General features: G+C 40.0%; 1 protein-coding gene across 1 annotated transcript in view; it reads left to right on the top strand.

The window, feature by feature from the left end:
* The first annotated feature begins 349 nt into the window (after positions 1 to 349).
* NDST3 (N-deacetylase/N-sulfotransferase (heparan glucosaminyl) 3) overlaps positions 350 to 20,949 on the top strand; it is a 59,974-nt gene continuing 39,374 nt past the window's right edge. The window contains exon 1 of the mRNA XM_009887889.1: positions 350 to 1,330. Coding sequence (XP_009886191.1) covers positions 350 to 1,330 — 981 coding nt within the window. The remainder of the gene's footprint in view (positions 1,331 to 20,949) is intronic.

Genomic DNA, 20,949 nt, shown 5'->3' with positions numbered 1-20,949 from the left:
GACATTCAAACGGCAACTAGTGGGAGCAGAAAGAAATAATGCTACGAATGCAAAATCTTAAAAAGCAATTATCAAAGTTTTGAGCAGTTTGTTTCCAAGCCTCTGTTTGGCAGCGATTTCTTTGCTCATTTGTTTAAGTTAGGTAAAGTGTGATTAAACTTCACAATTGCCTCAATTAAATCTCTGATTTTCTTTTCTTCTAGAGTATACCTTCTGTAAAGCTCTGTGGAAGATAGATGTGTGTGCTGCAATGGTGACATAAATATTTCAGCGGACTGGAACAAGTTGTTGAGAATCTGTGTTTGTTTTTAATGCTGCTGTCGAGAACAATCTAAGGCAAGTAAACAACATGAGTTTTATCATGAAACTTCACAGACATTTTCAAAGAACAGTTATTTTGCTGGCCACTTTTTGTATGGTGAGCATAGTTATTTCTGCCTACTACTTGTATAATGGCTACAAACAGGAAAATGAACTTTCTGAAATCTCTTCAGAAGTGGAATGTGGTGATCTTCAACTGTTGCCATACAAGCTGATGGAGATGAAGACCATGAAGCCTATTGATCCCCTGAGGACAGATCTTGTAGTGCTGGTGTTTGTGGAAAGTCAGTACTCAACATTAGGCCAAGATATAATAACTGTTTTAGAATCTAGCAGATTTCAGTTTCACATTGAGATTGCACCTGGGAAAGGTGACCTCCCAGTGCTTATAGACAAAAATAAAGGCAAATATGCTCTCATAGTATATGAAAATATTCTAAAGTATGTGAATATGGACTCTTGGAACAGAGGCCTTCTAGATAAGTACTGTATAGAATATGGTGTAGGTGTTATTGGATTCCACAAAGGCAATGAGAACAGCTTGCAGAGCTTTCAGTTGAAGGGCTTTCCTTTCCATGTCCACAGCAATCTGGGTATTAAGGACTGTTGCATTAACCCTCATTCCCCACTGCTCCATGTGACTAAATCTTCTAAGCTTGAGAAAGGTCCCTTGCTTGGAAATGACTGGGCGGTTTTCCAGATTAATCATACAGCTTATCAACCAGTGATATTTGCAAAAGTAAAGACACCAGAAAACCTGTCGCCACCTGCTGCTAAAAGTGCTCTCCATGCCACAGTAATTCATGACCTGGGGCTCCACGATGGGATTCAACGAGTCCTTTTTGGCAATAACTTGAATTTTTGGCTGCACAAGCTGATTTTCATAGATGCCATCTCTTTCCTGTCTGGAAAGAAGCTCAGACTGTCCTTGGATAGGTACATTCTGGTTGACATAGATGACATCTTCGTTGGGAAGGAGAGAACAAGAATGAACACCAACGACGTACAGGTAAAGTATGTGCACAAACTAATGGTCGTTACAGCAAAGTGCCATTTTTTTAATCTTAAAGTGAACAGTTATTGATAGTTGGAACTCACAGAGGATGCAGATGAGTAAATAGCAATGCCGACTGCTTGGGCCTTGAGAGAGAAGCCAGTCTGTCTGGCTTTGAGGAGTCACTGATTCCAGCTGTAGCAGTTCCTTCAGCCTCTAGGCTGGAAGAGAGACTATGCAATGTCACTTGTACCTGTACTGGAAAACAATGAAAGATAAGATGACTCACCGGTTATTATCACTTGTTTTCTCTCATGTATGACATGCAAGTCCCTGCTGAGCTGAGTTCTATAAATGGGTTGGTGGACACCTCTGAATTCCGTTCCCCTTACGATATGTGGAAGATAGTCTCCCAGAAGGAAATTAAAGACAACTAGTTTCTAAGTAACTGATAAAAACAAGGGGGTAAGGGTGGTACTGTTTTCACACACAGCGCACCCCACCCAACACGCACAATTCTAAGCGTAATTGCAGAGTGTTTAACTCTCTGGTCTGATGATAGCTTCTACCTAAACACATGCTTCGGTGGCATTTGAAAACAGCACAGGATTTCAGGGCTGGAGCCAAGAGCTATTCACATGTAATGTGCATGTTGCTCGGCTTACAAGCAGGAGGTAAATGTGGTGAGCAAAAGTAAATGTCAACATAAATGTTGAAGAATAGACTGGATTATTAGCTGTTTGAAATAGGTTTCCGATGTCAGGAGTCGGTTGCAACATTTCACCTTTCTTATCTCTGTTTTATGGCTCTTGATTGCAAGCAAGGTTTGTATTAATATTGGTCTTAAAGGCTTGTTCTGTCACTAAATAACTTGGCAATTTCCATTTTAACATTTTAAGTTGTACGTTGCTGAAGGTCATTTTTAAATTTCTATTGTGTTCAAGTGAGGTGGTAGTTACGGGTCAGTAGGAGTAGCATCTTAACATTATTTCTTGCTGTATACCTCGCTATCTTTTTGTGAATTGTTGTTACAAAGTGAGTAGTAAGAGATCATCTTGCAAAACTGCTACTTGATCTAGATGCTAAAAATCTCTAAGACTCTGATTGTTGCCCTGTTTGTGCTAAAAATAAGAGAATGTTTTGTCAGAACTTTAATAATGGAAAGAGGAACTGGGAAAAGGAAAGGCAACGACTGCACTGTGTGTAATTGATGGTTGGTTTTGTTCCATTTTTCACTAGTTTTTTGTTTTTTCAGTGTTAATATATTAATCAAGCTGCAGTAACCCTGCATGTATTGCATCCTTAAACAAAAGGTTTGAACTTGTAGTTACGCTTCAATTTGCTTTACAATTGTAGCATATACTCTTTTCCAAAACTTTCTCCACACGTGCAATTATAAGTTATACCTCCTAGATAACTAATGTTTTTCTTATGCAAACAAATTGCATGGGAGAGAGCTGGAATGTAGGTGAAACTCAGTAAGTGGAGTTCCTGTGTAGAACATGATGGCAGCATTTGAGTTAGGTGGGTGAGCATGCTTTGAGAATCTCCCAAGTGCAAACTCAAATTGCAGGAAAGAAATAGGGCCTGACGCGCATCACTGGCAAAACTCCAAAAAAAAGTTCTGCAAAAGCAGCGCTGTCTGGTAACAAAATATGTAAAATAAAGCCTGAATAAATCTCTCGCTGTGTTGTGCAGTAGCAGTTGGAAACAGTATGTTTTATATTGTTTCTCTTTGTGAGTGACACCTCAGGATTGTCATTTTAGGATAAGTTAGGATGATTAATTGCCAGAATCACTTACCAGAAACAGGAGGCTCTATTGAGACAAATTTGATTAAAGCAGATAGAAAAGGATAAGCTGTATTGTTTTGGGAGAATAATGTGCAATATGTCAGAATGTTATCTTCCCAAAATAAAACTGTCAAATTAAATAGAAATAATATCAAAGTGGAAATAACTTTTAAGTAGGATAATTTCATTTATACAGAACTGTGTTCTGAAACAGTGAAATCTGAAAAAGTGTTCCCTTCTGATTCTTCATCTACTTAAAGTTAAAATGTTCTATTAAACGTGTTGTTAGTGCTGTCAGATGCAATGCATCTTCATTGCTATTAATATCAAAGGAGTTATCCTCTGTGGCACAGTGACATGTGGAAGAAATGAAGTAAAATCAATTTGTGGTAGTTGAAAATCCGTTAGTGTAAAGTATATTTGTGGATAAATGACATCCTATTAAACAGGAGTGTTTTACGGAGTTCTGCTGCATTGACTGTGACAGAGAAGGCACACTACAAGTGTGAAAATAGGTTGCTAAATGTAGACTTTGTATAATTTCAGTACTCAAGATTGTCTCACTTCTACTAAGCTTACATTTTAAATACTAGCAATATAGAATTGGTTATAATGCTTTTTTGTGTTTTAATTTTGTTTAACATGTCTCCTATTTAATATTTTCTGGATATGTTCGCATCTGGTAGGACTGTGGGCTTGCTGAGAGCAAGGGGAATGTTTCTACATGTGCTCTGTTAATACAAAGTAATCTAAAACACTTCAGAAAGCTCCCAACTTCTGCAGAACCTCTAGGATTGGCTCTGCCCGTTCCTCTGGATAGGACAGAGTTCAGAAACTGGAGGGTTCATTCAGAACTGATAGCAAAAATAATCTCGTTAAGGATTCATTGTCTAGGGTCCTCTGAGAAAAAGGCTTCTCTCTGTTGAGTGTATGGAGAACCTAGATTTGCTTTAGGACTGATGTATTAAGCCCCTGAAGTTCAGGCACAAGTTAGCTGAGCAAGTTGAAAGCTATGTCTGTACTGTTCTTTCCTTGTAAGAGTTAAAATAGAGGGCTGTTATAGCAAAAGATACCCTATGGGATTGCAGAAGTGCAGGGTAGTTGTTACATTGCAATTCATAGAATCACAGAATGGCTGAGGCTGAAAGGCATCTCTGGAGGTCATCTGATCCAGCCTCCTGTGCCCAGGTACCTTTTGACTATCTCCAAGGAGACCTTGGAGACTACCTCTAATATCCTGATTGCATGTAAGATCAAGTTTTTGAGGCAATTTCTTCTTGAGATACCTAAAGAAGACTTCAAAGTGGCCAGAATAGTTAATACTGAGACATTAGGCTAAACTGCCCTCTGCTTTAAAGTTTGTGAATTGGAGTTGAGCGCTTAGGACAATTGCTCTCATAAGGTTAAGTGGTAATTTTTTATCAGTGTTATTGATTGATCTCAGAAGAGGTCAAGTCAAAAGCAAACCCTCTAAATGAGTGTCATCTGTACCTCTAAAGATGAGGCGAAGTGGCGGTACTTGAGCTTGAGTATCTGTAGTGTCAGGGACACGAGTGTGAAGAGCCCTTCTGAAAATCTTTTGACATAGTTATCAACCTAAATCCTGTAAACCTAATATAATAAATGGTTTGTTTTATTAAACAACAGATGAAGTTTATTCTAGTTTCACTGCAACTACTGCAATTACAAAAAAAAATAATGTGAACAGCTCAAAACTGTACTTAAGATTTTCAGACTACCTGATTGTTACAGATTTGCCTGTCACTGTATAAAATCTGGACTGATAGAACATAGTTCTTCAATGTAAGATACTCAGTAGCTGTCACTGTGAGTCAACAATGACCATCCATCTTCATATTTATTTACTTTATCTTCCTCTGGTGAAATAGAAATAATGGAAGAGAACATTTTCATAGTCTAATTGCTTCCCACTTTGAAAATAAGCTTGGTAATGTCATCTCAACGTTCATTTTACAGTAACTTTTTTTCTCTCCTAATGTCTGTCAGGTAGGAGAGACCATTATGCTGTGACAATGTTAGATTTTATTTTCCTTCTGTCTTTTAGAAGACTAAGAGCCTGCACAGTGCAAATAATTCATTTAAAAGGACATACAAAGAAAATCTATCTAGATACCCACAGAGTAAGTTTATCTTAATAGACGAGGATTGTCCTGGCTGACATTCTACTAATTTAATATCTTTTTTTGTTACAGTTACTCTTTGTGAAATTTTTATGACTATACAGCGTTGAGATTTTTCCAAGGGAAAAAGAGCTGATAATAGGGGGAAAACGAAATGTGTTTTTATTTTTGTTTCCTATTGACAGTTTGTGCAGTTCTGATGGTCTAAGCAGTGAGTTGGTCTACCTTTTTCTTCATTTCCCCAATACGTGCACTTTCTGTATTTCCTTGAGAGTTGATCGCATTTTCCAAATGCAAAATTAGAACACTGAAATTATTTTTTTCCAAATAATTAGCAGTGTGATCTCCTCTTGACTGTCTTGTCCTTTGTGTGCTTTTCAAGAGACATTTCGAATTGAAGGCAGGATGGGGATCTCTTCACTTTCTTCATGTAAGCCTAATCTTTTTCTACACTTGTAATTATTCTTTTATAATTGCCAAGGAAAAAGCTTCATATTAACCATATCCATTATTGGTAGGGGGATGAGATATCTTTTCTTTCTTGTTCTATTTTGTGAGTGCTTAGGTAATGGATCTGTTAGTATATGTGCATTGAAATGGGCAGTACAAGCTTGCATCTGCAGTCTTTTGGCATTAGAGGCATTGAAGAATTGGAAAAGAAGAGCTGTCCTCTTTGTGTATCATCTGTGCCAAACAGCGTTCTGATAATGGAGAGGATTTAGCCAGAAAGAATAAATTTGTAGTATTTTAGTCTCCGTCACTTGCAGAGTCTGTCATCTGGCCCAGACTTTGAAGTTTATAATGTAGACATCTGTATGTAGGTACTCCTCTGACTTTCTGTAGTGCACAACAGAAAAATAGCTCATCTTTAGCAGGCACTGGTGAAGTGAATTGTACCTTAAAAGTATGGATTTGTTTCTGTTGCTCATAAAATGATGCTAGATTGACTAAGATCAAATGTAAACATTTGCATTTGGTCAGATCAGTCTTCTTCTGTGTTCCGAAGCCAGTGCTGTCACTTTTTTGTAATTTCCTTAGTGCATTGGTGGCCCGATCTTTCATTTAATAGTTTAATATAACATAATTTTGTCTAATAACAGATTTCTCCCCTAAGAGCTAATTGTTTATTCGCTATTACAAATTCATCCACATTTGTCAGCACAGCTTAAGTTGTTTAAAACCCATTAAGTGTCTTTTCACCCTGTGGAGCATATGTGGAAAGAAATCGAAACTCCCCGTGGTAAAGCATACCACTTGGGTATAAATTTAAAAAATACAGTGATATATCTTTTCAGTTACGCTTCCATAAGAATGGCCTAAATATTTGCTTTAGAAGAAAGGCTTAGATATATTTTGTGTTAAGGCAGAATGGCTAAAAGGTGCAGAAAGCCTGAACTGTCAAGACACAGGATGGTTCCTGTCACAGGAGGAAGTCTAATTCTGTAAGTTAATTGCTTCTTTATCTATAGGATCACGTAGAAGGTTATCAGTAAAGAAATGATAGACGTGTCATCGAATGTTTCAGTTGCAGAACCACTAGAGATCCTCATGTCTCTTTGGTTGCACTGAGCTGTAAATCTTTCCTTTGGGGAGATTGAAAAAATCTTTTTAATCACCTTTTTAAATGACATAAAGAATTAACTATTAAGAACTTTTGTTCTGCTAAGTTATTTTACATTCCCAATCCATTAGCCATAGTGCCTTTATGCCATTGTTCAGTGTGCTTACTGTGTGCATACATATAGTCTTTCTTAATTTGACCTGAAGCTCCTAAGGTATTTTATATTGACTTTGCTGAAATAATAAGTAAAAGGTCCATTCTGTCCTTAAAAAGAGTCAAAGAAAGGGAATATTATTAACTGTGGTGTGTCTGTAGCTGTCTGATGCCCTTCAAAGACTGATATAATTTCTTGAGTGTATTGTTTCAGGTACAGTAGTGTGGAATATTATGTACTGTGAGGCAGTAGAGAATTAGAATTAGATCTTGGAACTAAAATATACCTTCAAAAAAAGTTATAAACATTGTTTTATATATTTCATGGGCTGCTACTGGTATACAGCATGCTTTACCAGTCAGTCATCCTAACATTTAACTTCTAAAAGCAATTTGGCTTATCTGCCAACTTCTGTGAATTTTAATCTAGTAAGATTGACATAACTGCTGCTCAATAGAGCCCAGCTTTTGTTCTTAAAAGAAGTGTACTGATGTTTGAAGCAGAAAGCTGGATAAAAGTCCTCGGCCAGAGAAGGGTGGCTGCAGAGGGGTAATGGGGACACAGGAGAGTTGGCTCTGTCTTGGGTATGACACTTCTGGGACTGCCAAGGCAATGCTGGGAATTCCACATGTGCTTCCTCCTCCTGTTCTTCACCTATCTAGAGCTAGATAGACCCAAAGCCCATGGAATAAGCTCAGTGCTGAGATTGGTTTCACAGCTTATCAAGGAAGACAAAAACTTTGAGGGGTAACTCTCTGTAATAATAGCCAAGTTCCTCATTGTATCTCTGGGGACTGCCAGGCAAACAGAGAGGAGGCTACCTTTTGTGTGTGTTCAAATGCCCCTGGTCCCTGCTTCATACACACATGCTGTACCTTTATGTGTAAAAAGCACATAGGTATTATGTATGGGAAGGACCAAGGTTCAGAGATGTTTGCACAAACGCTGCCTGCCTCCCTGGGGCTGTGGGGTGAGCATGGCTCTCCGGAGGAAATCTGTGAGGAGAGCTTGTATATCAAATAGCAGCAGTGGCCTACTCCTCTGCAGCTACGCAAGGAGCCATGCTTGTGCCAAAATGGTAACTACATTTACCGTTCTTACTAACTGACTCAACTATCCACATTGTTCATCTAGACAATATTTCTTGGGCACAACAGCTGTAAAAAGATGCTGTGTATCTAGGCCATCTTGTTCTACACTGAAAATGTGAAAGAAAGTGAACACTGATTGACCAGTGGATGTTCTGTCTCGCACAGAGTCAATTCCTGTGAGCAGTTTTAAGTGTGAGGGTGCTTATTGTGCAGTGCTGTGTCTGTTATGAGGAAGTTTTGGTCTTTGTTCCTGTTAGTTAAGTGTTTTTCGTTAGTTCTGCATTTGCTGGAATTCATGGCTTGCCTTGTTTGGTTTGTTGGTGGTGTGTTGGAGGAGTTGTTTTTCTGAACATTGAGTTTTTGGAAAAATAAAGCAGTTGGATGTGGTAGTCCTTAGCTCCATTGAACCTAGAAGAGTTATCAGGTTCTAGATACAGAGTTTTACAACTCAGTACTGATGTGCTGCAGCCTTGGAGATCTTTATCAAAGCAGTTTAAGTTTTATTCGTAAGGAGGATATTCTATGTATCTATTTTCCTACTTGTTTATGCACCTGGGCCTAAAAGATGCCAAGTATTTTCTATTCTGAAGGAATCCTATGGAAGTTCTGCATGTTCACAAGTGTGCACAGTCTGCACTTCAAAAGCATGTCTCATGGGAGGGTTGGGTCAGGAGAGTGGTACTGCCCCATCCTCCCTCGTTTGTGTTTATCGACTGCTAAGAAACTTAACTGCTGAGTGCAGAGTCCTCTGGAGCATTAAGACAAAAGATACCTCGGAAGGACATGGCAGATCACTGATCATAAAGTTGTTTATAGCATTTATTTTTTTTCCTTCTGCTTAGTTTTGCAATGCTGGAGTAACTGATTCTGGGAGTTTTTTTGTTTGGTTTGGTTGTGTTTTTTTTTTAAATATAAAAGCTGTGACACTATACACTTTAATGCAAACCTAAATCTTGAAGCAGTGATTTGTCAAGGATTGCGCTATCTCCTCCTGTTACGAGTTCAATGGCAGGGAACTAAGAGAAGAGAAAACCATCTCAATTGAAGATTTTCTATTGTCAAAGAGGCTGCAGAAACTGCTTCTTGGCATGGTGAATCCCATGAGATCTTTGAGGATGATGAGAATGATTTGCTTCAAGCTATTCTACCCTAGCACCAGATTTGAGTATTGGTTACACTCTCCCTGGGCCTTAGTTTGTTTGCGTGATAGAACCAAAGTAGGGAAATCATGGCTTCTATCAATCTGCTGTTGATTTCCCAAATAAGTAGATGTGCACTATAGATTTAATCATGTACACCTTTCCAGAAAATTACAGTTGGTTTTTTTTTCGTTTTGTAATTCCCCATATTTCTCTGTAGTGGTGAATACTTTGCTGTCCTTAGGCTGAAGGAACTCTCTTACCAACGGTGTCTGCCCGTTGTATTCTGATTCCTGTTCTTAATGGAGTTGTGTGACATAAGAGCTATTTTATCTCAGACTTAAGCAGTTACGCTCACCTGAGATCAAGTGGGCTGTTTCTGCTTTTTCCCTTGACTTAGTGTATAATGCAGAGACGTCTTTACACTTGAGCATTAAGGCTTCCCTTCCCAAGAAATCCATACAAATGCCTGTGCTAGCCTTCGGTGATCATTCCTGCCTCACAGCCACGTAGTTAGCAAGTCAGTCTTCCTCTCTCTTCTCAGAAACTTATACTTTAAGAACGTACATTAATATTTTCATGGATGAGATGGAAATGCATGTGATTCTGCACACTTTGAGTACTGTCAACATAACCTAAGCTCGGCTCTGTTTGGGTTGATCCATCTGGCTGTGAAAGCAAAATCTGCTGTTCCAAAATTTGTGAAGTAAGTGAAATGTGTGTCGAGACCTACTGAAACCTTAGTGTGCACTGTAAGATGTTCAAATCTGCTGGATAATTTGTCTCCACTGAAAAAGCTTTTTCAAAGTTTCAAGATCAGTATTTTAAAAGCCACCCGTTGTTGTTCAGGGAGCAAAAGAAAGAAGGAGGTTGACAGAAGGCGCTTGCTGGGCGGAGGTGTTGCAGAGTTAATGCACCAGACCTGGGGCAGGCGTCTATCTCTGTCTGTGGCACTCCTGGAGGCATAATTAAAAATGGTGGTGTGCTGAAACTGCTTTCCAGCCTTCTGACAGTGTACCCCTCAGCTATCCTGCCAGTCCCTCGCTTCCCTTAGATTACAAGGTCTCTTGGTCAGGGGCTCTTTTTGTTCTCTGCTTTTTTTTCCAAAAGCACTTCTATGATACAAATAACAATAATGCCACTACAGCTTACCACAGAGCTGTACAAGATTCCTCACCGCACCAGTGGCTGCTGCAAGGTTTATTCTGGGCTTTTTCAGGTGACGAGTTAACCATCCAGTTCCTGCTGCTAACAGAACTGAATAAAATTTTCACAACCGACAAACAAAAACACACTGCACACAGAAATTGAAGCAATTAACTGTAAAACATGATACCGAAATTGGGCCTACCTCCTTCCCAATCTTCAGTCACGTCCAGAAAGTGCAGTATGGCAAAAATAAAAATGAGGGTAGAAGAGGGACTCTATTTCATTCCTTTCTTTTACAATACAGCTGCATGGAAAGCGTCCTTTCTTCTTACCTGTTCATTCTGGAAGAAGTCAGTGCAACTACATGACTGATTCTTGGTAATTATGCTTACAAAACAAAGAAAAAGAAAAGCAGTTGCTTGCCAGTGTGTATCTAATCCCGCATGGCATAAAAATGCCCTGTTTCCATATTTTTCATTTCAAATTTTCATATTTTATGAAATATGCTATTGGAAGGAATTTAATATTGGCAGGGAATTCGTACTAAGATGTATTCTCAAGCTCTTAAAGTATAATAAAATGCAGAGCTCAGTTTGGATTCCTGTGTGTCGGTCTGAGTCTGCGAGTGCAGGATTTGGCCAGCTGGGATATTTATCTATGTAGATCTAGTTTCTGTAATCTTGTTTTTAGAAATGCAAACACTCATGCAAAACCAGGAAAGGTGTGTTTTAACATTTCTAACAAAGTCATCCCTCCTGTGTCTCTCTTACTAATGTCCCGTATTTCACTACAGTCTTGGGGTTTTCTCTCCTGAATTATATCCCTTAGACTAGGTACTATGTAGGAGTCGATGAAACTGTTCGAATTTTTATTAACTTGAAGTTCTTATCATGTCTTTTCTGTTTTGACTACATAAAATCATAAGAAATATGGCTTGAGAAAAAAATCATATCTGTTATTTTATGTAAGCTTGTCTTGCTTGCTTGCTCTTTTTCTGTCATTTCTTTGATACCGATGCTGATGTAGCAGGGGAATTACATGCAGCAACTTTAGAACTACTCATAAAGAGAAGAAAAAAAAAAGAAAAAAAAAACCAACCAAATTGTGACCTGAGCTGGTGAGCAAGCTGAAGGCTGAATTCCCAACTGTTTCTGACATGGAACATGCAGGCAGAAAGAGAAAATGAAAATCTTTTTGGTCAAAGTTTTTTTTTTTTTTCCTGTCAATAAAGGTGGAGCATAGAGAAAAAGAGCTTTTGTTATGCCTCAGCTCACCCCAAACATAGGGACAAAGGCAGACAGATATTTTAATCAGATACAGTATTAAGAGAAGCACAGGAATCTTTTTGCATCTATTAGGAAAAAACCCCACAACCAACTAAGAAACATTTGTGACTGGATTGCATCATTGGTGTGTTGCCCAGCCTGTGGAGCAGTCATTCAGTTTGTTTAACAGGCCCGGGATGTGGTAACTCTGCTCTGCTTTACTAAACAGGGAGAGCAACCAGCTCTATTGGGGTTTTCACATAAATTAGAGGGTTTGAGTCTTCATTTATTTGCACTTTATTTGTTCTCCAAGTATGTAAAACTAAGCCTTAACACAAATATTGTGCTTGTCTAGAAGCATTAGTCTTACTAGAGGAGAAAAAAGTATAAACAAAGTGAACAAACCCCGAAGTGTTTCTCTGTGATTGGTAGCAACGTTTTAGACATAGCTTGTAGCGTTCAGTATTTCTTTCAAGCTACCTAAATAGCAGTGTGTTATACTTTGGTCTGTTGACATGAGTTTCCCTGTGATCACGTAACAGATATATGTTGTAATTGTAGCCACTGTTACTCAGTGATCTCTTTCTAAATGCTGGAAAAAATACCATAAAAATTTAATGTTTTGAATTTTGTGTGCCCTGGAAAAGCAGGTAAATACCGCCCACTGTTGAGCTGTGATCATCTACATAATGATGTAGACAAAATTTGGAAGTCTTGTTTATTTAAAGTTCTGCTGAGCAAGAAGTGCAGGCTTCGGGCTTACAGGGACAGTGAGTCTTAGTTTCTCCAGGCTCGGGCACTGGGGCCCAGAGAATACTGACATTGAAGGAAAAAGAAAGACTGAAGTTTTTTCAGAAGGCCGTATCCACAGACTGTTGGAGTTTGATGTATACAACAGTGACACTGCATTTTTACTTTCATTTCCTAAAGAAACCAGGTATTTTTAATGTCCCTGTTTGCCTCTCTCAGTCCAGCAGTTATACTGAAAGAGGGTAGATTTAGATTGGACATAAGGAAGGGATTTTTTACGATGAAGGTGGTGAGACACTGGAACAGGTTGCCAGAGAAGCTGTGGATGCCCCATCATTGGAAGTGTCAAGGCCAGGTTGAACGAGGCTTTGAGCAACCTATCTAGTGAAAGATGTTCCTGCCCATGACAGGGGGGTGGACTAGATGATCTTGAAGGTCTCTTCCAGCCCCAACCATTCCGTGATTCTGTGATCAATCTAATGACATTTGAACCTACTGGCCAGTTTTGGTCCAATGAGACAGATAGGGGCAGTTCTCAAAGTTAAATTCTTGCTGGCGTCCTGGAGTTCAGCGTGGGGTAAGACGTAGACGAAGCAGTGCCTGTGCTGAAGCAGAGGTTTCAGAGTGAGCTCTGCATTTATCCTTCGCTTTGACCTGCCCCCACGTACTCCTTCTTGGAGCTAGCGATAGCGTGTACTATCCCTTCTTCATCTAGGCAGGGTGTGTGGGGCAGAGTGGGAATGGAGGGAGGGAGGTGCTTCGGAGACCTGATGGGGAGAGTGGGTCCCAGGCAGCAGCGTGAAAGGGAGAGCAGGCACTGTGGGGATAGCAATTTGGGAAACATCTATAGGAAGCTAGGTTTTATGGAATCAGTTTCTTGGTATGTATGCAGGCCGTGGGTGTAAAGGTAAAACAAATCTAAATTGCATCTCTAAAAGCCTTGGCATTTTGGACAGAGTAATGTAGCCACTGACAAACTCCTCAGAGGGGAGCAGTAGTGACCCTGCTGCAGCTTCCTGTGTGTTCAGGTAAAGCCACTGTCGTCTCTGTTGCTGAAATTAGGGTTAGAAATTCCTACAGTGTTGAACCTTCTAGATATCTTCAGCATTTGGTGGCTGTGGAGAGCCGCATGTTGCCAACAGCAGGGTAAAAGAGCCCGAAGCGGTGGGGAAGGGAGCACAGGCTTTGCCGCAGGAGAAGCTCGTGACCAGCCCATGCAGTGGAGGTCTGCCTTGCTTGGAGTGTAGCCCTTGTCCTCCAGCCAAACTCTGCCTGCTGTGCCTGTTGGCTGTAGCGAAAGCTAAAGCTGGAGCTGGTGTCTGAGGAAGCATTAAATAAGAAGCAAACGTGCTGTTGCTGATGAATGTGGGCCTAGGAGCTTGGATAATAATCTCTGTTCTGTCTGAGCTGGATGACTCTAAAATAGATGCACCATTAGATGGAATAGCCATGCCATTTTTTAACTTCTATGACAAAATATTGTGCATCCTACCAAACAAGATCTGAGTTTGTGAGGCCTAATATTTACTGGTAGCTACACAAGTGAATCAGTGAACAAGTCCCACAATTTACCCACTGCTGGTGGGATGCAATAGAGACAAGCCAGACTAAGCGGGCCCAGCAGTGTGGCCCAAAAGTGAACTGGAACAGGATCTGAACTACTCTGTCGTCCTGAGAGGTGGCATGTCGGGCTCAGAGCTGAGGCAGCCGGGGGTGTGTGTGACTGTGCAGTATAGCTACCCCAGTGCTTGCCCTGTGGCTAACAAACCTCAGTTTCCCACTGTACTGGCTCATCAACAATCACCAGCTCGCGTGAACTTAACTGAATAAATATGAGGAGATTTTTAAATGCATTTTAGAGTCCCTTTGGTTTCACATTGAGTTCTGTTATACTCTGAGAACTTACCTCTTCATACTTTGAGTTTCAGAAGCAGATAAAGTGTTAGGCAAAAATGCAAGAACCAGCAAGTTTTCTATTGTATCGTGTGTAACCAAAATCCAGGGAAAAATATCATATGCATCAGTAGGGTGATTATTAGTTCTTTTTCAATTGGCCTGGGGTTTTTTTGACCTTTAATTAAAAGAAATGCAGGATTTTATTTCTGTTAACTGCAGAATAATGAGATCATTTAGCTGCTTAGTAATAGTAACCTCTTTCACCAAAGTACAGTTTAATTAAGAGCTAATAATACAGAATTTCATAAAGAATCCTGAAAACAGCATGCTAATTACTTTATTAAATAGTATGGGCACCGAGTATTTAAAACCTTCAACTTACCTCGCCATAATTAGCTTATTCTCATTAGCTGCTATCTCGGCCTCCAAAAAGAGGGAAGCTGGTGAAAGAAGGTGGAAGTATTTCTTATATCGCTTGGTTGTACAAATTATTTACCTAGAGAAAGAGCCTAATTACTTGAAAATAAATTGGACCATCATCAGGATCGTTATTGTACATGATATTAAAAAACCTCCAAAGGAAGACACGTGAACATTAAAACCGTGTTGTGATGAAAAAACTTTTGATTGAAATCATTTGAGACATTTTCCAAAGTGGCTACTTATATTTTTTGTATCTTTTAGTGGACCTCAAACTCGGATACCTACTGACAGCATCTGCTCACATAAAGTTGTGGCACCTGGAGTTTTTGAAAATTGGGTCCAGTGTGTCTTATACACTGAAAAACCAAGATGCATGTAGCTGGACTCCAGCCTGGTATCTCTTATTGACACTTTGAAGATAAGCCGGGTTACCCAATTAATGGTGCTTATTGAATTTATTGGGAAGACTCACGCTGACTTCTTCAACTGCCAGATATGGGCCTTAATATTATAGGAAGTCAGGTAAGATACTCAGGCAAATGGATCTGGCAAACAGTCCAAATTAACGCAAGCAATCAATGGGAGCTTTGCCTGTCCTGCACATTAAAAAGTCAGGCTCCAAGGCATCCCTGTTTAAAAATTTAAAACCATGATTGCTGCAGGTAGAATCTAGCTGTCAGTAAACTACAATAATTTTTAGGTAACTGAAACCACATGCTTTGTTTTGTCTCCAAGGAATTTTTGCACGCATTTTCTGTTTTAAATTCTACCATGTTACATGGCCCTTTTTAAACAGGCATCCCACTGGCACGTTGTACTTTAGAACTGTTACATCTTTTGAAGGGCTTGGTAGATTTATAAAAATCCATGTTTTTAATTGAAAGAATAACTTGTTTCTTGAAGGTACTGTATCTTATAAACAGGTGTGTCACCTTTTCATTTTGTTGTACAGAGTAGCAAGAATAGTTGTCTTCAGCTCACGTGGAATCTGGTATTATATAAACTTAAACATAGGTATTGTCAGCAGTTTGGCTTTTCCATCCCTGTTTCATCAGTCTTTGTATTTTTGCTGGATCGTGTCCTCTTGGACACCTTGCTTCCACCAAACTGTAAAGCAGTGTCCTTTCCCCATTTACACAATTTAGGGTCTACTTATAATTTATGGTCTTTGCCAGCTAAATACTTCGCTGAAAAAGCTGAATATTTTCTTCATTCTCTTCTCTTGCCCTCTCTGTAGTGTCAGCTATGTTAAGAGTGTGCACAAGAAGATTTAAGCATTCTTCTCCTTTTGTCTGAAGGATATTCAAAATATTTTTTCAGATACACCCCGTATACCCAAAGCAATTATTCTTTCTCCTGCGGAGATTAAATGTTTATGGTAATGGGTGTCAAAATGCTAATCTTGGAAATCCAGAAAGAATAGACATTGAATTTTAATGATGTTCCAAAATACATAATTTATCATGAGGGAAATATTCTTCCTCGGAAGCAAAATAGTCTGTCTAATAAAAGAATGATTCCCAGCCATTTGGGACGGACCTTCATTGAGGCTGTCTTCTGTTTCTTCTTGTCATGCTGCCTCTCGCTCCCTCCAAACAGCCCAGATTCCTGCCCGCTGCCTTCCCGTCCCCGATTGCTGCCACAGTTTCGTGAACGCCTGCCATCACGATCTCGGTGCTTCGTGCTTTCGGGCCCCTACCACGCTGCTGCTGCTGCAGCATTTCTTGTGGCTCCCCACTGCTCCCTGTCCCTCATCTCTCCCTTCCCTGGGCAGCGTGTCCCCTCTCCTCCCTTCTCTGCTATCGACCTCAGCAGTGCCAGGACAGACCTGGGACTGGTAATGGGGCACAGGTTGTTCGCCTGGCCTCTCTGCTGTGCCACGTATTACCTCTAATGGTGGCCACTTGGCCAGTGCCTCTAAGTTTAGGGACTGGTATATAAAACATGATAAAGCAAATCTCAAATATATGTGGGAAATTTCAAATACTGATTGTTGAACTCTGAAGAGAAGCACAATGCTCTAAAAATCATTCTTTTTGTACGCATCATAAATGCAAACTTCAGTCACGTATATGTTACGCTCCTCAACTCTCTTTTCCATTTCCTCCCCAACCCCTTTTTTTTCTTTCTTTTTCTTTCCCCCCTCATAAGCAAGTGAATTTGCAATGTGGATAGAAACTTTAGAAAAGGTCAGGTTCTGCAGAAAGCAAAGTTCGAGGGTGGCAGGTGGTGCACGTATATCTGCACAGGCAGCTTCAGTTGCAGGACTTTTCGCAGAGAATGGATGTGCTCAGGAAAGGCAAAATGATGTCACAAAAAGTGCGAAGTAAAAAGGACATCACATCAGTTACAGCTCATTAAACCCCTATATTAAGAACTCCACTCGGAAGTTAAAATGGCTTTAGTTCTGCTTCTTCCCTCTCTTGCAGGGTTTAAACTGAAGAAGAAATATGGTACAGAAAATTAAAGCTACTTCTGCATAAGAGCAGAATAAAGGCCCCATAAAGGGGCTTCGCGTGCTTAACTCATGTGCTTTCACGTTACACTTTCTGTTATTTTTTTTTACCTTTTCAGAAGGTCCTTGCCTTTATTAAAGAGCCAGCATGGCATTACAAGTTTTCCTCAAAAGCAAAGTAATTCCTAATTTAAAGGCTCCTTTGATAGTATTGTCAGACAGAATAGTAAAGCAAGCATTGAGAGATGAGATCTGCTTCCCAAAAAAAGGGGGAGGAGATAGGCTTTTTGGAAAATTATGACGCTGACCTTTGTTGCTTTTGTTACTGACATGAAAGCGTGCACTGAATTGAAGTTTAAGATATTAATGCTGCAGCATAGTGAGGCTATGTCTATCTGCTTGCCCATTTAGTTAAAATCTGTGTGATTACAAGTAAAAATAACAGCATTTTGAACTGTGTTGCTTTTCAAGTGGCAAAGTTCTTTAGCAACTTTTGAGTAGGAAAATAGTTGTAAATATGTTGGTATGACTACAGAAAGAAGTCATCGTTCCTCTTTGGTGAAGCAGAGTTCAGCAAAGCATTCTTGATTTATTTGTTTGATCAGCCGAGATGTTTGGGTCTGAATATTTTTGTTGATGCTGAAGAAACTACTACTGTCTGTTTACCAAAGACAAGTTGACACTTGTGACTTCTCTGTGACAGACTATAAAGTGAAATCATGTAAAGAGGTATTTGAGGACAGGAAGCAGGATGCTTTCCTGGCTAGGGATATGGAAGCAAGTTTGGCGATATGAGTTTGGCTTTACTGCTCATTTACATGAGCAAGAGCTTTGACAGCCCACGTCATCTGTCTGTGCTTCTGTTTGTCCTGTCTGTAAGATGAGAAAAATAAAATAAAACTGTTTCCTTTGTAAACAAAGTTGATATTTTTGAATGAAAAGTTATAAGAAGAGCTAAACATTATGGTTGTCAAGAAAGAAAAAGGCTACCTATACAAAGGCATGAATTTTTGTACATTTCATTGCATGAATATTTCAATTAAAGAGTAGTTCTTCTGGTTCCTTCTGTTCCATTTGGGATCTTAGAGTCCATTTGCCCCTAAATTGTCGGTCAGCTGAGATCCTATTGGCAATTACAGCAGCTTACATTTGCTGACATGTTCTATCAGAAATGAAATAGAAATAACTTAAATGGGATGATGATGATTAATCATCTGAGAATCTGGTTTTATTTACTTACAACGTACATGATTTCTTATGTTCCTTTCATTGTACTGTAATCTTCTCAGATGCGAGGATTGAAAGAACTCTGTTGTTTTGCTGTTGGGATAACTTTTGTCTATTCCCCGGATTGTAATAGGGCCTTCTGCTGAGATTATTTTGGACTGTTGGTGAAGAAGGGGGTCTTTCATCATATATTGAATTCTCACATTTGGTTTCTGGCACAAGGAATTTCCTCAACCTAGTATATGAGCTTAGGAAAACTTGAAAAGAAAGTACTCCATTGTAGCTATGTACATGAAAGTGATTATGCAGCTAGCAATTTATTTTTCTTACAGTACCAGTGGAAGTATAGCATAGGCACTAAATAATTACTTATAAATGTGAACGCTTTACTAAACAGTTTTTAAAATATAAACTTTAGTACTACTGTATTTATATAACATCTCATACAGATACTCAGAGGGACTGTTCATAAAGCAATCAGAAAATATACAGAAAATATCACCAGCTTACCTTCAGCATATAAAACAGCACTTAGAAATGAAATTTCAGGCTTTTCCTCCCCCTTCTTTTCTCTTTTTCTGTCTTTCTGATAGAAACTCACAGTAATAGGCCCTGCCATCTGCTGCTATATATTTTTCATGAGTTTTAACATTTTGTTTTTAGAACCTGAAAGATGAGTAAAATGTCAAGTCACCCAGAAAATAATCATAGGCACGACAGCTCAAATGTTATCTCAGCTTGTCTGTACAAGCAGTGGTTCACAGCAGGTCTGCGCCCTCCCTCTGCAGACGGAGCAGGTACACCGTTGGTGTTAGCTGGTACCTTTTCGAACACCACCGCAAGGCTTTAGCAGAACATCTCCTCTTGATTTTCATGAGAGTAACGTGGACCAAAAAACCAACGGCGTCCCTTTCAAAATTTGTTCTGTAGGAGGTGAACTTCAGATTTCCTTTAGAGTTTCATGTTACTTATTTGAAGTGTCTTACTGTGACTGCTGGCCTAAATAAAATGCAGCCACCAGGCAGTCATTGAGGCAAGGTGGTGGTCACTACACTAGCAAAATTAATTCCCAGCAAAGAAGTAAACTCTGTGTTGCTTTCATAGAAATGTCACAGGCTTTTTGCTACCCTTTTCCCCTTTGAAAGCCTGGGTTTGCCACTCTCCTGCCAGCCCTGCAGCTGCGGTGTACCAGGGAGGTGCGACAAAGATCTCCTCCCAAGTCGTGTTCTTCTGGCTTTTCCAGACGTTCTTTGTTTTTCCCATTCTGTTTTTCCATCATGTTGGTACCAGACTGGAGCTGCCAAGCTGAGAAGGTGTTGGAAAGGTACAGGATAAGACCTTTAACTCAAAAAATGCTCACGGTTGTTAACTTAATTTGGAGGGAAAGAACTGTGCAGCCCATTCATGCCACCTTGCTGTCAAGCTGCCCTCAGGATCTCTTTCATTCGACAATGTGTACTGTTAATGTAAGAAGTGTATAGCCATGTCATTTGCCTCCTACATTTTTAACGGTGCAAAGATAAAATTATTTTATTGAATAGGTTCCCAGCAGCTCAAGGATGGTTTTCATAATAAATCCTCTGCAGATTTGCTGCCTTTCATTAGAATAAGAAGTCTCCCTGGTGATCTTTGCTCTCTCAGACTGTGCAAAAGCCCTCGTTACAGTATTGCAAGATCTTTCCCTTAAAATTCCACTTCAGAAGTCTCGAGTTTGTTTTCAATTATATCTATTCTGTGCTTCATTTTACTCATTCCTTTAGAAAGTCCCTTGTTCGCAACACTTTTTTCAGGCTTGCCAGTGAAAGAAGATGATCTTTACCTTACTAGTATTCTTTGAAACTGCCTATGCTGTTGTTGCTGGAGCTACACTGCTGAAGAAGACAGCGGGAGAGGCAAGTTAATTCCATATCTGAGGGGATCTTATGAAATAGGAGGCAGAAGAGTGGTGGTTCTTTCACAGATTTAGTTTTGTGATTAATATATATGTTATATTATGCCTAGGCATAATATTCTGGTACAATGAAATGGTGAACAAGACAAGTACTGTGGATGACTCAGAATTGAAACCACTCGCGTTTTGTCAGCCACGTGAGCAAAACTCAAATTTGTAACCCCCAGGAGAGGGACAAATGACTCTGTGTCCTACTGCTGCAGATCAGCTCCCTCGAACACCAGCTTCCCTGCGCCAGCTGGAGCTACAAGCTTCGTGAGCTCGCTGAGGCCTAGGATGCAGGATAGCAGAGGGCTGGAGAGCGGCTGTGTCGTGGTTTGGGCTAGGCTGGCCACTAAAACCAGGTTGAGACCCACGTTGGGCAAGTAAAATTACTGAAAAGAACATTGGTTCTGTTTTACCTCAAACCAGGACAGGCTGTGCTCCCACTTTGGGCGGTGCTGCCATCTCTCAGTGGTGCCAGGTGAAAATGCTCAGCTCTGGAAAGGAAGCGTTGGGAAAGGTGAGCACAGATCAGGGACAGATGCACCAGCTGTGGCGTGTGGCCACCTCTTACTGGGAACGGGAGCTCTGCTGGGCCTGCTGCCTTGTGCCTCTCGTGAGGTTGGTGCACAGGGGAGCCCCCGCTGTTGTTACCCT

Source organism: Charadrius vociferus, unplaced genomic scaffold, assembly GCF_000708025.1.
Source record: "Charadrius vociferus isolate BGI_N301 unplaced genomic scaffold, ASM70802v2 scaffold806, whole genome shotgun sequence".
NCBI classification, from domain to species: Eukaryota; Metazoa; Chordata; class Aves; order Charadriiformes; family Charadriidae; genus Charadrius; species Charadrius vociferus.
Note: the sequence above shows the minus strand (reverse complement) of the source record. Positions and strands in the feature narration are given on the sequence as shown.